This window comes from Ovis canadensis, chromosome 18 (genome assembly GCF_042477335.2).
Source record: "Ovis canadensis isolate MfBH-ARS-UI-01 breed Bighorn chromosome 18, ARS-UI_OviCan_v2, whole genome shotgun sequence".
Classification (NCBI taxonomy): domain Eukaryota; kingdom Metazoa; phylum Chordata; class Mammalia; order Artiodactyla; family Bovidae; genus Ovis; species Ovis canadensis.
The window spans coordinates 40659514-40682447 of NC_091262.1; the positions used below are offsets into that span (position 1 = coordinate 40659514).

General features: G+C 40.8%; 1 protein-coding gene across 3 annotated transcripts in view; it reads left to right on the forward strand.

Annotated features, from left to right (window-relative positions):
• Positions 1 to 22934, forward strand: part of IL16 (interleukin 16) — a 126497-nt gene that overhangs the window by 47866 nt on the left and 55697 nt on the right. For all 3 annotated transcript variants that reach the window (XM_069559005.1, XM_069559004.1, XM_069559003.1), the window contains one exon: positions 21269 to 21377. In XM_069559005.1, coding sequence (XP_069415106.1) covers positions 21269 to 21377 — 109 coding nt within the window. The remainder of the gene's footprint in view (positions 1 to 21268; positions 21378 to 22934) is intronic.

A 22934-nucleotide genomic window follows, 5' to 3' on the forward strand; every position in this document is an offset into this window, starting at 1 on the left:
TCCTTTCCTGGAGGAGCCTCTGTGTCCTTAGGAGCACCCGCACCCTGTCCCTCCTCACAGGGACTCACTACTCCCCGCCCTGGCTCCTACCCTGCCTTGCACCCAGGCATGACTCCATTGGCCCAGGAGGACTCCTCAGCCTCCAGCAATGCCATGGTTACACTGATTTCAAAACAACGTCTGGAAAGAGGCCCTATGACATCATGCCTGTTTCTAGAAACGCCTAATATGAAAATTAAAAAAGAGGAAGTTAGATAAATAGCCAACTGAAAAAAGGAATAAAAGCCTTATTGGATGTGTTGTGTTTGGCACCACCAGGACTAAGTCAGTCAACGCCCAGGGATGTGCCAGAGCTGGGCAGGGACGTGTAGAATCTGAAGCAGACATTTGGATCTGCACTGTGCATTGAGGGTCCAAAGGGGCTTCTTCTTCAGGGTAGCATCCAGAGCCCTGGGGAAGAGTGTTCAAAGTCAGATTCCCCAACCTAGTAAATAGAAACTCAATGTATCAGACCTAGACTTTATTTTTTATTATTTTTTATGGACTTTTCTTAAAAAAATCTTTAATACATATTTTATTTAATCCAATATATCCAAAACATTATTTCATTAATATAAAATTATTATCAAATAATTATCCAAGTATTTTACATCTCTTTTTTTGTACTAAGTCTTTTGAAACCAGGCATATTACTTACATAACATCTCAGTTTGGACTAAAAACATTTCTTTTTTTCTCTCTTTCTTATTTTTTAAATTATGAAAGTATGGTAACACATTTAAAAGAGACTTGGAAAGTACAGAGCAAAGTTACACATAGTCCTACTATATATTGCGATTATTTTTTTAAGTAGATAAATTAAGATTTTTAGTTGGGGTTTCCGGAGAAGGAAATGCCAACCCACTCCAGTACTCTTGCCTGGAAAATCCCATGGATGGAGGAGCTTGGTAGGCTGCAGTCCATGGGGTCGCTAAGGGTCAGACAGGACTGAGTGACTTCACTTTCACTTTTCACTTTCATGCATTGGGGAAGGAAATGGCAACCCACTCCATTGCCTGGAGAATCCCAGGGACAGAGGAGCCTGGTGGGCTACCATCTATGGGGTCAGAGTCGGACATGACTGAAGCGACTTAGCAGCAGCAGCAGTTGGGGTTTCAGTATCAAACTCTGAAAAATTGATAGAATGAATATACAGAAAAGTAGAAGGATATGGTAGACCTGAAAATCACCCTGAACCAGTTCAACATAATTAAGATTTATGCAATTTTCACACAACAGTAGCATACAAATTCTATTCAAGTTCCCATGGATTATAAATAGGACACACTAGGACATACCCAGGGACATAAAACATGGTGCAAACTTTTCATAAACCTAGGCTTTTCAAACGAAGGAATGCACAATCTTCTTGGCTACTCCAGACTCACTGTCTTTTTCCAAATGGAAAGAGCGTTTTTTAATGCCCTTTAAGTAGAATGCATTGAGAGATTGGGATTGACATATATACACTACTGATACTATGTATAAAATAGATAACTAACTAATAAGAACCTACTGTATAGCACAGGAAGCACTACTCAGTGCTCTGTGGTGACCTAAATGGAAAGGAAATCCAAAAAAAGGAAATCCATATGGACATGAATTTGAGCAAACTCCTGGAGATATTGAAGGAAGAGGAGCCTGACATGCTGTAGTCCATGGGATCCAAAAGATTCGGACATAACTTAGCAACTGAACAACAAAATGTGAATGTATAGTTGATTCACTTTGTTGTACAGCAGAAAATGACACAACATTGTAAAACAGCTATACTCCAGTAAAAATTTTTTTGAAATTAAAAACATTAAAGTTAAAAATCAAGGTAAAATATTTTTTAATATAAATTTATTTATTTTAATTGGAGGTTAATTACTTTACAATATTGTATTGGTTTTGCCATACATCAACGTGAATCCACCACAGGTATACACGTGTTCCCCATCCTGAACCACCCTCCCTCCTCCATCCCCGTACCATCCCTCTGGATCGTCCCAGTGCACCAGCCCCAAGCATCCAGTATCATGCATCAAACCTGGACTGGGGATTCATTTCATATATGATATTATACATGTTTCAATGCCATTCTCCCGAATCATCCTACCCTCTCCCTCTCCCACAGAGTCCAAAAGACTGTTCTATACATCTGTGTCTCTTTTGCTATCTCGCATACAGGGTTATTATTACCATCTTTCTAAGTTCCATATATATGCGTTAGTGTACTGTATTGGTGTTTTTCTTTCTGGCTTACTTCACTCTGTATAATAGGCTCCAGTTTTATCCACCTCATTAGAACTGATCCAAATGTATTCTTTTTAATGGCTGAGTAATATTCCATTGTGTATATGTACTACAGCTTTCTTATTCATTTGTCTGCTGATGGACATCTAGGTTGCTTCCATGTCCTGGCTATTATGAACGGTGCTGCGATGAACATCGGGGTACACATGTCTCTTTCAATTTTGGTTTCCTCAGTGTGTATGCCCAGCAGTGGGATTGCTGGGTCATAAGGCAGTTCTATTTCCAGTTTTTTAAGGAATCTCCACACTGTTCTCCACAGTGGCTGTACTAGTTTGCATTCCCACCAACAGTGTAAGAGGGTTCCCTTTTCTCCACACCCTCTCCAGCATTTATTGCTTGTAGACTTTTGGATCACAGCCATTCTGACTGGCATGAAATGGTACCTCATTGTGGTTTTGATTTGCATTTCTCTGATAATGAGTGATGTTGAGCATCTTTTCATGTGTTTGTTAGCCATCCATATGTCTTCTTTGGAGAAATGTCTATTTAGTTCTTTGGACCATTTTTTGATTGGGTCATTTATTTTTCTGGAATTGAGCTGCATAAGTTGTTTGAGATAAGTTTTTGAGATTAGTTCTTTGTCAGTTGCTTCATTTGCTATTATTTTCTCCCATTCTGAAGACTGTCTTTTCACCTTGCTTATAGTTTCCTTTGTTGTGCAGAAGCTTTTAAGTTTAATTAGGTCCCATTTGTATATTTTTGCTTTTATTTCCAATATTCTGGGAGGTGGGTCATAGAGGATCCTGCTGTGGTTTATGTCGAAGAGTGTTTTGCCTATGTTCTCCTCTAGGAGTTTTATAGTTTCTGGTCTTAGGTTTAGATCTTTAATCCATTTTGTGTTTATTTTTGTGTATGGTGTTAGAAAGTGTTCTAGTTTCATTCTTTTACAAGTGGCTGACCAGTTTTCTGAGCACCACTTGTTAAAGAGATTGACTTTAATCCATTGTATATTCTTGCCTCCTTTGTCAAAGAGGTGTCCATAGGTGCGTGGATTTATCTCTGGGCTTTCTATCTTGTTCCATTGATCTATATTTCTGTCTTTGTGCCAGTACCATACTGTCTTGATGACTGTGGCTTTGTAGTAGAGCCTAAAGTCAGGCAGGTTGATTCCTCTAGTTCCATCTTCTTTCTCAAGATTGCTTTGGCTATTTGAGGTTTTTTGTATTTCCATACAAATTGTGAAATTATTTGTTTTAGCTCTGTGAAAAATACCATTGGTAGCTTGATAGGGATTAATTGAATGTATAGATTGCTTTGAGTAGTATACTCATTTTCACTATATTGATTCTTCTGATCCAGGAACATGGTATATTTCTCCAGCTATTAGTGTCCTCTTTGATTTCTTTCACCAGTGTTTTATAGTTTTCTATATATAGGTCTTTAGTTTCTTTAGGTTGATATATTCCCAAGTATTTTATTCTTTTCGTTGCAATGGTGAATGGGATTGTTTCCTTAATTTCTCTTTCTATTTTTTCATTATTAGTGTATAGGAATGCAAGGGATTTCTGTGTGTTGATTTTATATCCTGCAACTTTACTATATTAATTGATTATTAGCTCTAGTAATTTTCTGGTGAAGTCTTTAGGGTTTTCTATGTAGAGGATCATGTCATCTGCAAACAGTGAGAGTTTTACTTCTTCTTTTCCAGTTTGGATTCCTTTTATTTCTTTTTCTGCTCTGATTGCTGTGGCCAAAACTTCCAAAACTATGTTGAATAGTAGTGATGAAAGTAGGCACCCTTGTCTTGTTCTTCACTTTAGGGGAAATGCTTTCAACTTTTCACCACTGAGGATAATGTTTGCTATGGGTTTGTCATATATAGCTTTTATTATGTTGAGGTATGTTCCTTCTATTCCTGCTTTCTGGAGAGTTTTTATCATAAATAGATGTTGAATTTTGTCAAAGGCTTTCTTTGCATCTATTGAGATAATCATATGGCTTTTATTTTTTAATTTGTTAATGTGGTATATTACATTGATTGATTTGTGGATATTGAAGAATCCTTGCATCCCTGGGATAAAGCCCACTTGGTCATGGTGCATGATCTTTTTAATGTGTTGTTGGATTCTGATTGCTAGAATTTTGTTAAGGATTTTTGCATCTATGTTCATCAGTGATGTTGGCCTGTAGTTTTCTTTTTTCGTGGCATCTTTGTCAGGTTTTGGTATTAGGGTGATGGTGGACTTCTCCCTCGACAAACACAAGTACTTGGACAACCAAGGTAAAATAAGTTCTTGGGTTTCTTTCTCTCTCTCTCTCTCTTTTTTAAAATATTGTTTTATTTGGCTGCTCCAGGTCTTAGTTGGGGCACATAGGGTCTTATAGTTATGGCATGTGGGGATCTAGTTCCCTGACCAGGGATCGAACCCAGGCCCCCTGCATTAAGAGCACAGAGTCTTAGCTACTGGACCACCAGAGCAGTCTCTGCTATTGGATTTCTCAGTGTTCTGCACTAGGATGTGGGGGCCCTGGCCCTTGGCCACCGGCCATGCTCCTCTTTCTCCTTCTACCCCCTGCACTGCCCAGTACCACAAGAGGTCTTACCTGCAAGCACGTGGACACCTACAATTCTCTAATCTAGGAAGTAACCTAGCATCTCTCTACCCTGGTAGAGATGCCATCTCTACCCTGGCATCTCTCCAGCCTCAGACTCTACACAGATTGGTATTATTTGCTCTTGATCAGATAGATCCAGGGGAGAGAGATTATGTAGTTGGGGACACAAAGGTCTCTGGATGCAGTCTGACCCTTCCCATCTCATTTGTTTCTCAGTTTCTCTCTAGCTAAGTATTAGCAGATCACCAAAGAGGCCTGAAGCAGTCTTTATCCATCTGAGAGCTGGCGCTCTTCATGGCACTGGATGAGATTGGGTACTGGCACATGCTAGTGACTCTATAAATATTGTGGAAAGAATGGTTGCATAAATGAACATAATGAGGCCACCCTTGACGTCGAGCTTCTATTGACATAGCCTGAGCTTGCATTGGTTGTTTTTTGGGTTTTTTTTTTTGTGGGGGGGCCAACCCATGGGTTTACATTGGACATTGCTTTTGGCATTCCCACTGGTTGGGGTCTGGAGTCACTGGACACTCCTTCTGGGAACAGGGTGGCAGCAGATGAGACCAGACCTGGGGCAGGTCCTGCCTTTGGGGCCCCTTCCTAAGAGGACTCAGGATGCTTTGATCCACATGGGAACAGCCTTCATTTTGTGGAAGACCCTGCTTCTCTTTATGAATTCAAATTACTGGTTAGGGCAAGTCATCACTCGCACAGAGTGACTCAGGAGGCACTGAGGTCGGAGCAGCCGTCTCAGTCTCTGGCATGTGCTGTTGGGTGGAGAGAGGGCGGTCAGGGCCCTCTGGGAGCAGACGGGTCCCCTCATTTAGCTGCCTGCAAGCCCGCTCAGCCTGTGGCTTTGAGGCCCAGGCTTCCTTGGCAAGTGGGAAACCCAATCCTTTGGCCGCCTGCCCCTTCCTGCCACAGAAGAGCAGCTTGTGGAGACTGAGAGCAGCCCCTGGGAGGGATGATTGGGGTTCCAGGACTCCCACAGAGCCAGCCGCATCCCCAGTGTGGGGGGAGAATGGGGAGGGAGCCTAGGTGGTCCACGTGCAGGAAGCGGGAGGGGCGGCCCACAGGTACAATTTGGGGCACTTGCCGCTTCCAAAACTTCACGTGATTTCTGGTCGCTGTTTCTGTTGTCAAAGACATCTGGAGCTATTTGCCTGGAAGCTGGTCTTTTGAGTTTCATTAGTTCTGACAGGACAGCATTTGATTAGGGAAAAGGGGATTGGTGGAAAGAAAAGCGAGAGAAGGGGTATTGTGAAGTAGCAGTAAACAAACCATCTACCTTTCCTACTCTGTGTTCTTTCTTTTATTTTTTTAAGATTTTTTTTTAATATGGACCATTTTTTAAAAGTCTTTATTGAATTCATTACAACATTGCTTCTGCTTTATGTTTTGTTTTGTTTTGTTGGCCATGGGCCAGGTAGGATCATAGCTCACCAGTCAGTTCTGTCGCTCAGTCGTGTCCAACTCTGTGACACCATGGACTGCAGCAAGCCAGGCTTGCCTGTCTGTCCATCACTAACTCCTGTAGCCTGCTCAGACTCATGTCCACTGAGTCAGTGATTCCATCCAACCACCTCATCCTCTGTCGTCCCCTTCTTCTCCCCAACCAGGGATCAAACCTAACCAGGGATCAAACCCACATGCCCTGGCTTGGCAGGCAAAGTCTTAACTACTGGACCACCAGGGAAGCCCTCCTACTCTGTTTTCACTGTGGCTCTTCGTATGTACATTTCAAACCACCTAAAGCTTCTCCTTATTCTTTGTATCCAGCCCCCTGGTTACTGGGATTCCCAGATGGCTCAGTGGTAAAGATGTTAGGCCTTAAGTCTGCCGCTTTATCACAGTAAGTCACTTTACTGTCCCCCTTCACATACAAACCTTCAACTTGGGAACTTTCAAAGATGCAAACGTACATGCTCATGTCCCGTTGCACAAGTTAGTTCATGTGTCTGGCGTGCACTGTCATGTGTGTGCATCCTCTACAAGTGGTTGTGCTTGTGTGCAATTTTACTGTACAGTACTGTGTGGATGGCATCACCGACTCTATGGACATGAGCTCGAGTAAACTCTGGGAGTTGGTGATGGACAGGGAAGCCTGGCGTGCTGCAGTCCATGGGGTCGCAAAGAGTCGGACACTGCTGAGCAACTGACTGACTGACTATATAGAGAACAGTAGTGCAGGATCTTTATTTCAAGCCCAGGATGCCTGGAAGCAAGAGGGTAATAGAATTTAATCCAACAAGTTACCAGAACCTTTGTCGTCAACATCAGGTGTGAAGGACATCTCAGCTTGCCCTCTTCCTCCTACTGCTGACGACCCTTCCGCTCTACCATCTCCCACCTCCTCTCCCTCCTCCAGTCAGTGACTCTTCTTGCCTGTTCACTCGATGCCAGCCCCTGTGTGCCAGCTGTTGTACTGTGCTCCTGTACTTCTCAAGATACTATACTGTCAGATTTTAAATGGTTTATTTTTTGTTTTGTTTTTGAGTGTATTATTTGGGTGAAAAGTATCATAAACCTATTACAGTACAGTACTATATAGCTGACTGTGTTAGTTGGGTACCTAGGCTAACTTTGCTGAATTCATGAGCAAATTGTACCTACGAGCACGCTCTCAGAATGGAACTCATTTGAATGTAAAGGACTTACTGTATTTGTTTTCTGTTTGTTCACTCTATTTCTTGTTCCTTCATTGCTTTTCTTTTGCCCTCCTGTGGATTACTTGCACATTTTTCAGGGTTCCATTTTGATTTATTTATAAAATTCTTCAGTATATCTCTATAATTTTCACTGTGGTTGCTATATTATCAAATTGTATATGTATTGGGTATTACCATATTGATACAAACATTTTCCTATTTTGAGTGAAGTGTAGAAAACTGACTTCATTTATACCCCTTTACTCTCCCTTGTCTTAAATATTTCCTCTACATCCATTGAATACCTCATCAGGTGACATTATAACTTTTGCTTCAACCATAAAATATGGTTAAAGAGACTCATGAAGAGAAAAACTAATCTATTATGTTTACTCCTTGGCTTCCCTGGTGGCTCAAACAGTAAAGAATCTGCCTGCAATGCAGGAGACCCAGGTTCGATCCCAGGGTTGGGAAGATCCCCTGGAGAAGGGAATGGCAACCCACTCCAGTATTCTTGCCTGGAGAATTCCATGGACAGAGGAGCCTGGTGAGCTCCTGCATGAGTCCATGGGGTCACAAAGTGTTGAACATGACTGAGCGACTAACCCTTTTACCCTTCTGCTGTTCTTTCCTTTCTGAAGTTTTCAGCTGTTTTATTATTTTCTTTTTATTTGGATAGCTTCTCTGAACCATTCTTTAAGGGTACATCGTCTAGCCACACATTCTTTTAGTTTTTCCTACCTCTGAGAATATCTTTATTTTCCCTTCGTTTCTGAAGGGTCTTTCATCTCGATGAATATGGGATTTTTAGTTGGCAGGAAATTTTTCTGTTTTTGAAAAATATTGTTCCTTTCCTGTTACTTTCCATGTTTTCAGATGTGAAACCTGTCTTTTGACTTGGTCTTTTTTGGGGGAGGAAATAGTGTATCATTTCTCTCTCCCTTTTTTTTTAAAGAACTTCTTTCTTTGTCTTCAGGTTTGCAGAAGTTTAATTATGAGGTATCTAATTTTTTTGAGTTTCTTATATTCAGTTCTCTAACCTCCATTTGTTTCTTAAAAAAAATTCTAGTTCTTGGTTGATGTCTCTGTTTTTCTTTGGTATCAAGAGAATTTGTCAATGATGGTCGAAGCATTTTTACAATGACTGCTTTATATCCTCATCAAGTAATTCTGACATTTGATTCATCTTGGTACTGGCATTGGTGATTGTCTTTGCTTATTCAAATCATGTCTTTCCTGGTTCTTGATGTTAGAAATGACTTTTGATTGTATCTTGGACATTTTCATGATTATGTTGGGAGGGGGTCTCTTGATCTGGTTAAATCTGCTCTTTTAGCATATAGTTCTGTACTGCTCTTGTGGGCTTTTGTAGTAATGACATTTTAGTTTTCAGAGCCCTTGCAATGCTATTCTGGTCTGCTTCATTTTTCTGGCACAGCCAGATTTCTCCTTTACTCCCTGCAGCTCTACCTCTCTGGCCTGCCTGGTGTCACTGGTGACCATCTGCCACTGAGGGTGGGGATGTGCAGAAGCTGCTGGGCCTGAATCTCTTTGGCCACCAGGTGGACGGCAGAAAATGAAACACGCAGCTGATCCTGCCCCAGTAGATAGGTTGACTCCTGCTTGTGCCCAGTAATAGAATGGGGTCTGGGTCAGCCTGGGGCTTGGCTGCTGTCACTGCTGCAGGTAGATCAGACCACCTGCCCGTGATGCCGGAGCTGTAGGACCGGGGCTGGGACACCTGCCACAGCAGGCAGGTCACACCTCCTGATAGTTGCCTGGTTGTAGGGCAGGGGCTGGGGATTTTGCTAGGTGCTGGTATTGATGTTTCCCATTTCCTGGTCTTTTGAAAGACCAGAGAGAGCACTGTTTGTTTCCTTGTTTCTTGTCTGCCTGCTGGCCATGCTGGGTTGCAGGTCTCCAGCACTTGGTCTGGGTGTATAGTTGTTCAGTCACTCAGTCATGTCTGCGTCTGTGTAACCCCAGGAACTGCAGCTCGCCAGGCTCCTCTGTCCATGGGTTTCTCTAGGCAAGAATACTGGAATATTCTTCTCCCCTGGGTATGTAGTACTTAATGAGATAGCACAAAGAATTCATATTATTATCATTCAGTAAGTGCCGGGGTCTCTTGCCAGTTAGCTTCTTCTTGCTGGCATTCAGAATCTTTTTATTATCTGTTGAATAGTTTTCAGGGTATTTAGTTGTATTTCTAAGGGAGGAGGAAAGTGAGTTGACCCTATTGTGTCTCAGAACTGGAAATCGCAGTTCTACTTAAAAAAAATTTTTTTTTATTGGAGTATTGTTGCTTTACAATGTTGTGTTAGTTTCCTGCTATACAGCAAAGTGAATCAGCTATGTATATACATGTATTCTCTTTTGGATTCCTTCCCATTTAGGTCATCACAGTGCCGTAAGTAGAGTAGCTCAGTGCTAAAGAATCTGCCTACAATGCAGGAGATGAGGCAGGAGTCATGGGTTCGATCCTTCGGTTGGGAAGATCCCCTGGATAAGGAAATGGCAACCCACTCCTGTATTCTTGCCTGGGAAATCCTATGGATAGAGGAGGCTGGCGGGCCCCAGTCCCTGGGGTTGCAAAGAGTTGGACATGACTGAGTGACTAACACTTTCACTTTTACTTTTTCACTTTATTATTTATTTCATTAGTGTTTTGAGGTTTGCAACATACAAGTCCTGTACATATTTTGTTGCATTTATACCTAAAGTATTTATTTTTGAGTGATTGCAGTGGGTATGCATTTTAATTTTGGTGTCCACATGTTCATTGCTAGTAGATAGAAATGCTATTGATTTTTGTATGTTTATTTTGTATCCTGTGAAGTGCTGAACTCATTATATTTCGAGGAATTATTTTTATAGATGACTAGGGATTTTCAGCATAGACAATCATGTTGTCTGCAAATGAGGATGGTTTTTCCTCTTTTCTGATCTTTATGTTTTATATTTCCTCTTATTGGCTAATTGCCCTACTTTCTGAACAATACAAAAGTCATTGAACATTTTCATTCCAAAAGCACTCTTTCCTGGCTTATACTGTTTTCAGGTGATTTGCTCTATTTTAATTAATAAAGCCACAGGTATTATAATTATTTCAAAGTCATGTTCTTGTTTAAATTTACCCAAATATTTACTCTTTCCTATTATCACCATTCTTTGTACTATAGACTTTCAATCTGGGATCACTTTGCTTCCCCCTAAAACATTTTTTTGGGGGATTTTCTTTAGTGAAAATATGCTGGTGGCAAATTTCCTCAGATTTTCTATAGAAGACTTTTACTTTACTCATTCTTTAAAGGTATTTTACCTGGTGTACAATTTTATGTTGATGGTTATTTTCTCTTGACACAGTGAATTAATTATTTCACTGTCATTGGACATAAATAATTGCAGTTGAAATGTGAGTTTTAAGTTTAATTGTTGCTTGCTCAAAGATTGTCTTTTCTCTCCAGAGAAACCTTTAGTATATTTTGATGTTTAGTAGTTTCACTAGGAACTACTAAGAGTGCATTTCTCTCTGTTCATCTTATTTGAGATTCATTGGGTTTCATTGATCTGTGGGTTGATATCTTTCATCAGGACTGGAAATTTCAGACATTATCACATGCAACATGTCTCTTCCAGTGATTTCTAGTCCCTCTTTCTGGAACTTGGATTAGATGTTATGCTTTCTCACTCTGTCTTAATATTTCTTAATCTCTTTTTCATATTTTTCACCTCTTTTTGTTGCCATCTGGGTAGTATATTTTCTGATCCATATTTCATTTCTTTGATCTTCCCATCAGTGTCATCCAACCTACTGTTTAAACTTTTTGCTTATTTTTTAATATTATTAATTTTATTTTTAACTATCTTAGTTCTTTTTCAGATCTGCTCAGAAATTTTCATAGTTTCTCTCTCCTTAAAATTTTCAGGCACTTCTTTTATTTCTTCAAAATATTAGATATATTTTTTGCATCTGATATTTCCACCATTTGAAGTCTTTGCAGGTCTGATTTTGATGTGTATTGCTACTTTGGTTCTCTCTCATGGTGCCTTGTTCCAATGTGTGTTTTACATTAGACAAAAATTTATTTTTACTTTTTTCTCTGAAATCTCATAAAATCTGTCACTTTTTCTGCCGGACTCTCAGTGACTTAAGTCAAAGCTTGTTCCTTTCCCCAGAGAAGATTTGAATTTGCTTCCACCAGGTGGTTGGGACACTACTAACCTGGAACCATTTTAAACTAAATTCTCATCTAGAGGTTTTTAAAGACATCCATGTGGTATGAATTAGGGTTGCCAACTCTTGTGAGGGCCATCTGGTAATTATTATTCCCCAGCAAATCAGAAAGGCTTTCCCCCCTTCCATTTAGGGCCATTTCCAGACTGATAATTTTCATGCAGTTCCTGAGAATGGGATGGATTTACTTCCAGTTCACATTTAAAATGAGGTTAAAATCCTTTGGGGCTCCCTCCATGTAAGAGGAGAATCCTATTAAACTTCTCATCTTGAGAAGGAACTAGGGCTTCCTGTCTGCTCCCAATATCCATAAAAACTATAGAAGATGAAGTTTACATTCAGTCAGTTCATAAAATGATTCAGGGCAACAGCCAGCTTCGGGGATCTGCTTACTTCTCGGGAAAGTTTTGGTGCAGCATTTATTTACTTTTTAGCCTTTGAGAATTTCTTACTCATTTGCTATTTCATTGATGCCTTTACATTTCCATCCAACACTTTTATTTTTTGTAAGCAGAGGGATCTAAGTAACAAACTCATCCTACTTCCAGAAACAGAAACTCCCTGTTATAACACCTTTTTATTTACCTTTATTTAAAAAATTTTTTACAATATTGTGTTGCTTTCTGCCATACAACAACATGTATCAGCCATAATTATACATATATTCCCTCCCTATTGAGCCTCCTTTCCCTTCCCCCATACCATCTTATTCCTCTAAGTCATCACAGTATGCCAGACTGGTTTCCCTGTGTTATACAGCAACTTCTCACCAGCTAGCCATTTACACATGATAGTTTATTTATGTTAATGCTACTTTCTCTATTTATCCCACTCTCTCCCTCCCCAACTGTTTCCACAAATCCATTCTGTACATCCATGTCTCCATTTGAAAGCAACCTAGATGTCCATTGACAGATGAATGGATAAAGAAGATGTGGTATATATATGCAATGGAATATTAGTAAGTAAGTAAGTGTTAGTCACCCAGTCGTGCCTGGCTCTTTGTGACCCCATGGATTGCAGCCCACCAGGCTCTTCTGTCCATGAGATTCTCCAGGCAATGGAATATTACTCAGCCATAAAAAAGAATGAATTTGAATCAGTTCTGGGGAGGTGGATGAACCTATAGCCACCATACAGAATGAAGTAACTACACAAATGTTCAGTTGAAATGTTCACTTGAAAGAGAAAAATAGGTATCTTGTATTAACTCATATATGGAATCTAGAAAAATGGTTCTGATGAACCTGCTGTAACATCTTCAATCGCTTCCCCATCATGGAATATTTCCCTTCATGTTTTCTATTACAAATAATGTAGTGATAAAGATCTTTGTACACACACCTTTGTGTATTTTGCCGTATTATTTACTAGAATACATTACTATAATACATTTACTATAATACATTTCTAGACTATTAAAAGGAAACAATAGAATTGAAAAATATTTGGGAGATAGATTGACACTCTTGTAACTAATTGGTTTCTCAGGGTTCTTGCTGGTCAATGAACCAGGTACTTTGCATATACTATTTCATCTTTCCAAAAATCCCATTGTGATGTAATACGATAAAAGTTCCATCGAGGGGCATTTCTGTTAGACAATTAGAAATACAGACTCTGTTTTTGGAGAAAAATAGCCACTTTTTAGAAAAGTGGTATTCCCTGGAGTTGTTTTAAGATTTAGGGTTGCTCTCCCAAAATTAGTAAAAACAATATTTTTTTAACCACACAATATAATTTGATGATGTGTTTGGAAAAACAAACATGTAAGAATAGTTGAGAAGAAGAGTAATGAAGGGATGGTCTTAGCAGGATGACTTTGTAGACATATATGCACTACTGGGTATAAAATAGATAACTAATGAGAACATACTGTATAGCATGTATGCAATGCCCTGTGGTGACATAGAGGGGATATATGTATCTGTATGGCAGAAATTAACACAACAATATTATAAATCAACTATATTCCAATTGAAAAAAAAACATAGATAACCATCTCTGTCTACATTTAAGCCTTCCTTGACTCTTATTGGGAAAGAAAGCCCATTATTGTCTGAGGGGCAGCTATTTTGCATGGAAACATCACTACAGAGATAGTGACATCTATATTGATTCTTGAAGAATGAAGAATAGTCAAGATGGGTAACGGCATAGATAGGACAGGACACAAGAGGGTCCACTGGTAGGAAGTATAACTGGATGCAATGGAGGCTTGAGTCAATTTGGATAGCATTAGAGAAGGAGGGGCCTACAATGATATGCCAAGGAGTTTGAATTTGATCTTGAATCGCCATAGGTTTAATCAGGAAGTTGCATGAGTATCATCTGCATTTTTGTAAAATCATGTCAGCTGAGTGCAGAAGCATCAAAGTGCAGACTGGGGACAGGGAACTTGTGAATCGATGAATGAACAGGTGAATATTCCATTTTAAATGGTTTTGGTAAGATATAATTCACACACTATATGGTTCGCTTACTTAAGGTAAGTGGTTTTTGCTTCCCAGGTAGTGCAGTGGGAAAGAATCTGCCTGCCAATGCAGGAGATGGAGGAGACTCACATTCGATCCCTGGGGTGGGAAGAGCCCCTGGAGAAGGAAATGGCAACCCACTTCAGTATTCTTGCATGGGAAATCCCACGGACAGAAAAGCCTGATGGGTTACAGTCTGGGGTTGCAAAGAGTCAGACAAGACTGAGCACGCACATGGTGGGGGTGTCAAGTGGGTTTTAGTGTATTTTCAGAGTGGTGTAACCTTCACCCTATCTGATTTTATTATTTATCAGACTGTATCTGGTCTTAGTTGCAGCACTAACGGATCTTTGTTGCAGCACCAGGGCTCTTCATTGCATCATGTGGAATCTTTGGTTAAAGCGAGAGGACTCTAGATGTGGTGTTTGGGCTTAGTTGCTCTGCAGTGTGTGGGATCTTAGTTCCCTGATCAGGGATTGAGCCATGTCCCTTGCACTGCAAGGCAGATTCTTAACCACTGGACTACCAGGGAGGTCCCACCACTACCTGATTTTAGAATGTTTTCATCACCCCTAAAACCACCCATTAGCAGTCATTCCTCATTCCCACCTCCCCAACGCACTACTGATCCATCCATAACCCTCTGCTAATCTATTTTCTGTCGGTATAGATTTGCCTATTTTGGACATTTACTATACATGGAATCATATAATATGTGGTCTTTTGTTACTGACTTTTTGCACTTAATGTTTTCAGGAATCTATGCTTGCAGAATATATTAGTACCCCATTCCTTTTTATTGCCAAGTAATATTCCATTGTATAGATATACCACATTTTATTCACCTTTTCATTTGCTTATGAGTGCTCGGGTTTTTTCTACTTTGAGGCTATACTTGTAGGTCTGTGATTTATTTTGAGTTAATTGTTGTATATGGTGTGAGGAAGAGGTTCAACTTCAATCATTTACATGTGGCTATCCAGCTGTACCAGGCCATGTGTTAAAAATATTCATAAGAATATTTTCCTAGACCTCATAGGCCATTGTAATAGTCTAATCTAAAAGAAATACTATGAACTAGAATGTAAGCAGCAAGAATGGGGAAATTTGAGAAGGTGGAATTATAAGGACTTGGTGGCTGTGGTCACGGAGGGACCACAGGAGAAGGAGGACTTTTGGAGGACTCCTCAGTTTATGGTTTCCACCCTTCCTCTCTGTATCAGGATGCATGTGGCCTCAGCATCCCACATGACGACGTGACCACCCCAGAACCAGTCTGCTGGGGATAGTTATTTATCTTTATGACTTAAAGTTCAAGTCTACTGCTGGGTGATCAACCCAACCACAGGAGACAAGCCTTGACCAGGAGGGCAGTGAATTCTATTTTGTGGCTCCTTTAGACTAGAACAGCTATAGCATCTCAGTTCAAAAAGAAAATGGGAAGGCTTGTATTTAAGGGGAGTACAGTCACCAAACTCCAGAAGCATCAAGCTGTGTCAGCAATGTTGGGGGTCTGTATGCAAAATGAACCCTTCTTAGAGAGTAATTGAGCCTTCTAACTTTTGGGGAGGAGTTTAGATTCCAGAATAATGTTGCTTATAGTACAAAATGCTGCAGAATTCTGCATTTTCATTCTAGGTTTATTCCTTGGCTACATGTGGATTGTGGGTTTTTTGGTTTTGGGGCTTTTTTCCCCCCATTTCTTGAGGTTGGCTGTTCAGTCCTAGCAAGTTACATGACTGGTTCTTACTTGAAGAGAGCTCCCTGGTGAGTCTACCCCTCTTCCCACTCAGGCACCAAGGGGACAGATACCTGTAGAGATTACCACCCAGGTAATGATGGGGCATGCCACCCACAGAACTGTGACTCTGCGTCGCAGCCTCTGATGAGAACAAGGAGCAACGTGTCTGGAAATGACTTTGCCAGCCTATGACCTCAGTGACAAACCCTCGGCCTCAAGAGCAGCCCCACCTTGGGAGCAAAAACAGAAGAGTTTTGTTCTGTGGGCTGACAGGGGAGCTGTACTATGCAAGCATTCACAGGGGCTCCTACAGAGATTCCTTTGATGAGACACCACTCCACCCAGGACATCCTTGCTGGAGACTAGCCAGGCTGCCCCCAAGAACCAAGGGAAGATATTTTCTCCTCGTGAGTGACCTTCTGCAATGTGATCACTTCAGAGAGGACAACAGCCATTTGAGTCTTTAAACATAATCATCCATTATATTAAAAGGTATAGAGCTGAAAGTGATTATAGAAGCTGTTAAGTTCACCCCTTCAGCCTACAAAAGAGGCCACTGAGATCAAACAATTAACTGACCAGCCTAGGGTCATAAGAGGCTTAATGCTGCTCATCTCATGACCCTCTTTTCTGCTCTAGGCCCACTGTGATTTTCTGGTGAGGGAAACATTATGCTCAGGGTTTTATGAATTAAAAAGAGTGAATATATACCTTGAGATGGTCCCAGACTCTGGGTGAACACTGGATCCTTGTCAATGTCCAGGAAATAGAAGATCCATAGAACTTGTGCCCTCTTACGTGCATGCTAAGTCGCTTTAGTCATGTCCAGCTCTATGCGACTCCATGGACTGTAGCCTGCCAGGCTACTCGGTCCATGAGATTCTCCAGGCAAGAATACTGGAGTGGGCTATCATGCTTTCCTTCCCATTGAACTTGTGCATTGCCTCTATTTTGGAGCTTGTAGGGGCCATATAGATGTTTTGTTTGTTAAGATTCAGCACTGAATATTCATTGGAAGGACTGATACTGAAGTTGAAGCTCCAGTACTCTGGCCATCTGATGCAGAGTTGACTTATTGGAAAAGACCCTGATGCTGGGAAAGATTGAAGGCAGGAGGAGAAGAGGGTGACAGAGGATGAGATGGTTGGATGGCATCACTGACTCAATGGACATGAACTGGAGCAAACTCCAGGAGATAGTGAAGGACACTGAAGCCTGGTGTGCTGCAGTACATGGAGTCACAAAGAGTTGGACATGACCTTAGAAACTGAACAAGACAAGATTTTTTGATGTGGACCATTGTTTTAAATTTTACTTGTATTTGTTTTATGTAATTGAATAACAATGTTGTGTTAATTATTGCTATTCAGCAAAATGACTCAGTTACATATAGATAGATAGATAGATAGATACACATTCTTTTTCATAATCTTTTCCATTAAAGTTTATCACAAGATATTGAATATAGTGCCCTGTGCTATATATAGTAGGATCTTTTTGTCTATACATCCTATATATACTAGTTTGCATCTGCTAATCTCAAACTCCCAACCCAACCCTCTCCTGTGCCTACAGCCCACCCCCTTGGCAACCACCAGTCTGTTCTTTATGTCCCTGATTCTGTTTCTGTTTCATAGCTGGGTTCATTTGTGTCACATTAGAAGTTGGGTGTGGACCATTCTTACAGTGTTCATTAAATTTTTTACCACATTGTTTGTGTTTTACTTTTTTGTTATTTGGCCATGAGGCATGTGGGATATGAGCGCCTCGACCAGGGATCAAACCTGCATCCACTGAGTTGGAAGGTGAAGTCTTAACCACTGGACCACCAGGGAAGTCCCACTATGTAGCTTCTTACATACACGTCTGATAGAAAATTGCTATGTGGATCTCATCTTCTGTTTACGGTAGTACATTTCCATTCTTCCCTGTAGCAGTCATCCAGAGAGCAGATTCATAGCAGAGGGTGTCAAAGTGAAGCACCTCAGTCTTCATGACTGTCCAAGAGCTTGACAGCAGCCTGGTTAGAGGAAACTTATCAAAGCCTCTAGGTGTTCAGTTGATGGCTTCGTGGCAGAGGCCACATGTCTCATGTCTGAGACAGCTTTGGCCACAGGACATGGAGTTGTGAAGGAGAAGGACTGGCCCAGAAAGCCTTGGCCCACAGAAGAGACTCCACGGCTGGTCTGTGCACAGTGAGACTACTGCTCCTGAAGCCAGGACAGTTGATCTGACTGGCTCTATTTCTTTAAAGGCTAAAGTCTTGTAAGATTCCCTCCTCTGGTTGGACTGCCCCAGTGGCACTAGTGGTAAAGAACCTGCCAGACAAGGCAGGAGACGCAAGAAACATGGGTTCATTCCCTGGATCAGGAAGATCCCCTGATGGAGGGCATGACAACCCACTCTAGTATTTTGCCTGGAGAATCCCACGGACAAAGGAGCCTGGTGGGTTACAGTCCATGGGGCTGCAGAGAGTTGGACACAATTGAAGCAACTTAGCACACACTTCTGGATGTGACATCGGCCATTTGCAGGTAATCTGGACCAAAAAAAGAAAAAATGCTCCATTTCTATGATTTTTCTGCCATCAATTGGCTTTTTATGTCAAGCAGTTTCTAAATCATGTTTTGAACATAGGGCTCTGTCAAGAGGATTAAAATAAAGAAATTTAACAATAAATATACTTTTTGGAAAACTTATTTATTTATTTGGCTGCACCAGGTCTTAGTTGCCACATGTTAGATGTTTAGTTGTGGCATGAGAACTCTTAGTTGAGGCATGTGGGATCTAGTTCCCTGACCAGGGATTGAACCCAGGACCCCTGCACTGGAAGTGCAGAGTCTACCATCTGAGCCACTGAGGAAGACCAATAATCTCTGTAAATATATATAAGTCCCCTCTCATATAATCTCTCTCCTTTAACACATTTCCTGGGCTACCCTTGTTAGAGAAGAAAATTTTGTTCAGGTTAATATAGTGCCATCTACTGCTGAAAAAAGGAAAATGAATGTCTAGAAAGATACGTTCTCTGGTTTTGAACATTGATGTGTACAGGTAAAAAGGAATTGATATGTGGAATTTCTTGCAGGATCCCCTTGTGTCAGAACTAGACACAGTTTTAAAAAGAAAAAAAGGTTGTGAGTAGACTTCTGCCTCCAGATGGTTACTGAGTACACTTTATTAACTCTCCCACCTCTTAGAAATTTCTATCAGAAAAAAAAAGTACCAATAGGGAGAAATGCATGTCAGAACAGGAAGCCATGGAAAGGGGCCAACCATATTCTGGAAGCCACGAGAACTTTCTGCATGACACAGTGCAGGTGAGATGGGATTGAGGGAAGGGCTCATTAGCCTGCCGTTGACCACACAGGTAGGACAGGCCTGGGGAATGAGTGTGACAGAGGCCAGCTGAACTGCCTCCTCCAGTGCCAGGGGCTGGAGGAGAAGATGGGTTACGTGGAGCATAGGGAGAAGCAGCAGTAGGTTCTCCTTCCTCTCTGGGAAGTGCACCAGGTGCTGAAAGCCGGCAGGCACTTGGCACATAAAATGAATCGACACCGCCAAGCCTGGCTTTGAACAAGATAGACCTGTCAGAAAAGGGTGGCAGATACCCTTAGCAAACCTCTACACTAGAACATTAAATCCCAGGTAGCATTTGAGCCAGCTGGAGTTTCTAGATAGACTAACCAATACTCCCAAATCCTATACTCAGCAAATCATTGAAGTGTGATGACCACAGAAAGACATTCTCAGACATGCAAATATTCAGAGAGCTTTCCATCTGCACAGTTTTTCAGGGAACAGACACACACTCTCTGTCTTTCTCTCCTAAAGATTATGGTCGTGACTAATAAAGCCAACATAACTCAAGAATTAAGTCACAATCATTGTGGCTAATAAAGTTATGCAATAGGAAAACAATATAAAAATAGTTCTGGGAAGAGAAGTAAAATAATTAATACCATTATGCTCATCATCAACCTCTAGTCTTCTGTTCCCCTGTCCGCTGTTTCTAAAATACCAGGGTGAGGAGAGAGGAGTGAGTGTAAGTTGTTTCAAGTTCTCATCTTATCTGAGAAAAGATCATTTATTTTCTCTTGTATCACTGGCCTGATAGAGAGATGAGTTCAAGCGGGTGGTTTAGTAAGTACTGCTTCTAGATTCAGTACAGAGTTTCCAAATTATTAGTATAAAAAAGCAGATAAAATTTGATCAATATGACAAAGTAGAAAAACAATAACAGAATAATAATGAAATTTAACTTAAGAATATTGATTTTTCAAGTCCTAAATGAAATCTTCACAGGCAGAAATCAGCAGTATGAGAAAAATGTGATACACTCAAGAATGTGAGGATGGTTCAATATCGAGAAATCTCTTTATATAACATTAATTTAGTGACTGTTTCTAAGTGCCTATGATGAGCCAGAACAATGGAACTTACTTGGTCATCTTCCCTAAATCATACCTCCTGGCCTCTCATTCGTGTCACCCTTTAGTTCTTTTCTTCACAGCACATGTTATTCTGTTATTATCTTTCAACTTTTTGTTTGTTTGCTGTTGTTCTTTCATCACGAAAATGCCTTTTCTCCAAAATCAGTGTCCTCCTTTGTCTTGTTCACAGCTATAGTCCTACTGCCTAACAGAGAACCTGACGTGTCATAGCTGACATAACCATGCAACACTTATTTATTTCTGGCTGTGTCTAGAAGTGACTTAGCAGCAGCAGCAGCAGCAGTCTTAGTTTCAGCTTGGAGGAGCTTTCATTGAGGCACACAGACTTCTCTCTCGGTGTGATGCCTGACTCCAGAGTCCCCGGACTCAGTAGTTGCAGCACATGGGCTTAGTTGCCTTGCAGCATGTGGGATCTTAGTTCCCCGACTAGGGATCAAAACTGCATGCCCTGAACTGAAAGGTAGATTCTCAGCCACTGGACCACCAGGAATGTCTCCATCATTCAACATTTATTGCATTAGTTCAAAATTTATGCAATTGCTATTCATTATTATAATTTTTATTCTTCATAATATAAAGATACTCATTTCATATTCTTTACTAAATGAATTATTATATCTATGAGTTAGTAGATGACAAAATGAATTACTATATCAATGAGTTAATGGATGGTAGTAATTCTAAATTCCTGCCTTCATAGAGCCTGTAATATAGAGGAAGAAACAGACCATCTGACAAGTATTTCCACGGTCAGTGTTGAGATCTCAATTTTTTTTCTATTCTAACTTTCTGAATAAAAACTGGAAATTGTTTTGCAGGAAACTTGTACAACTTCCTCTCGAGAAAAGTCCGGAAAACTGGACCCACAAAGTAATAACTTCCTGTTTCCCAAAGTCTGTCATCAAAGAACACGCAGCAACTCAACCAGTAAGTGTCACTGAACCATCCTCAGGAGCAGGGCTTAGATTTTGTAGAATGCAGTAAGTCTCCTACATTTAAGTTGTGAACTTTCAAAGATGCAAACATGTATTCGCAAGTCCAGTCCTGGAAGTTAGTTCACGTGTTGGGCATACATTGTCATGTGCGTGCATCCTCTACAAATGGTTGTGCTTGTGTGTCCTTTAGTGTACAGGACTGTACAGAGGACAGTAATATCTTTATTTCAAGCCCAGGATGTCTGGAAGCAAGTGTAAAAGCAGCGGTGATGTAGCTGGCCTACTGTACTTTTCAAGGCACTGCACTATATGATTTAACGTGTTTTCTTTATTTTTGGCGTTTGTTTTTTATGTACGTATTATTTGTGTGAAAAGTGTTATAAGCCTATTACAGTACATTACTATTAATATATAGTCAATTGTGTTAGTTGGGTACCTAGGCCAACTTTGTTGGACTTATGAACAGATTGGACTTATGAATGCACTCTCAGAACAGAACTCGTTTGTATGTAGTCAGCTTACTGCATTGGGAATACCAGTGATGTGGGAGATTTGGGGGAGGGTGGGTCTCTGTTCGTCCAGCCGGACTGCCCCGAGATGGTGTCCGCAGCTTCTCTGGAGCAGCCTTCATTGCATGTGCGTGCCCTGGCCAGCTGGAGCACCTCTGCTCTTGTCAATAGAGCTCTCTGTGGGTTGGTCAACTCCTCTTCTAGGTGGATCTCAAGGGCCAAGTTGGGAAGAGCCAACACAGGATAGAAGACAAGGGCTTTACTCCTGCTCTGTCATCTGACACGCTCCATGGTCTTAAGAAGTCCATGGTCTCTCCCAGAGTTTCTGTCACTTCACCTGCTGCAGAATGGGAGTTGGGACTGAAAGACATCATGATTCTTGGTGGTTGCAAATAGGATAACACTAATTCAAAAGTCAGGAAAATGTGAAGAAGGCAGAAAAACATGAAGAAGTTAAAACCATGCCAGATCTGAATATTAGAGACCATCTGCATCTCCTACTTGGCAGGCAGATTCTTTACCACTGAGCCACCAGTGGTAAAGCTTCCAGCTTCCAGCTTATGCCAGCTCCAGAGTACCTCACTGGGTTTTGTTGTTTTCTTAGGCCCCATCTACTGTTTGTAAATAGCCCCTTCTCAATTTCTCAAAATCCTACCTCAATGTGCTTTTTCCTTCTGTCAAACCCTCACTGGTCCCTGTGCCTATAAACTCAGTGGAAAGAATACTTTTCTGCACAGGTGCAGTTCAACACCCCTTCATTATATACTTCTCTTCTTTGGAGTGCTCCTGTCCTTCTATTCAGATGATCATCATTTTGTCAGTTATTTCTAAAAACTGTCTTGGTTAAATTAATATTTGGCTGCCGTATTTGCTGAACATACTTTTTTCAGTTTATTCTTTCTCTTTTAATTTTTTAACATGAAGATGTTCTCATCTGATCTAATCAAATCATCAAATTTTTCCTGTCTAATCCTAAAAGTTTCTTCCACATGTAGAGAGCTATTACTTCTCATGTACACTTATCTAATTATTACACTATG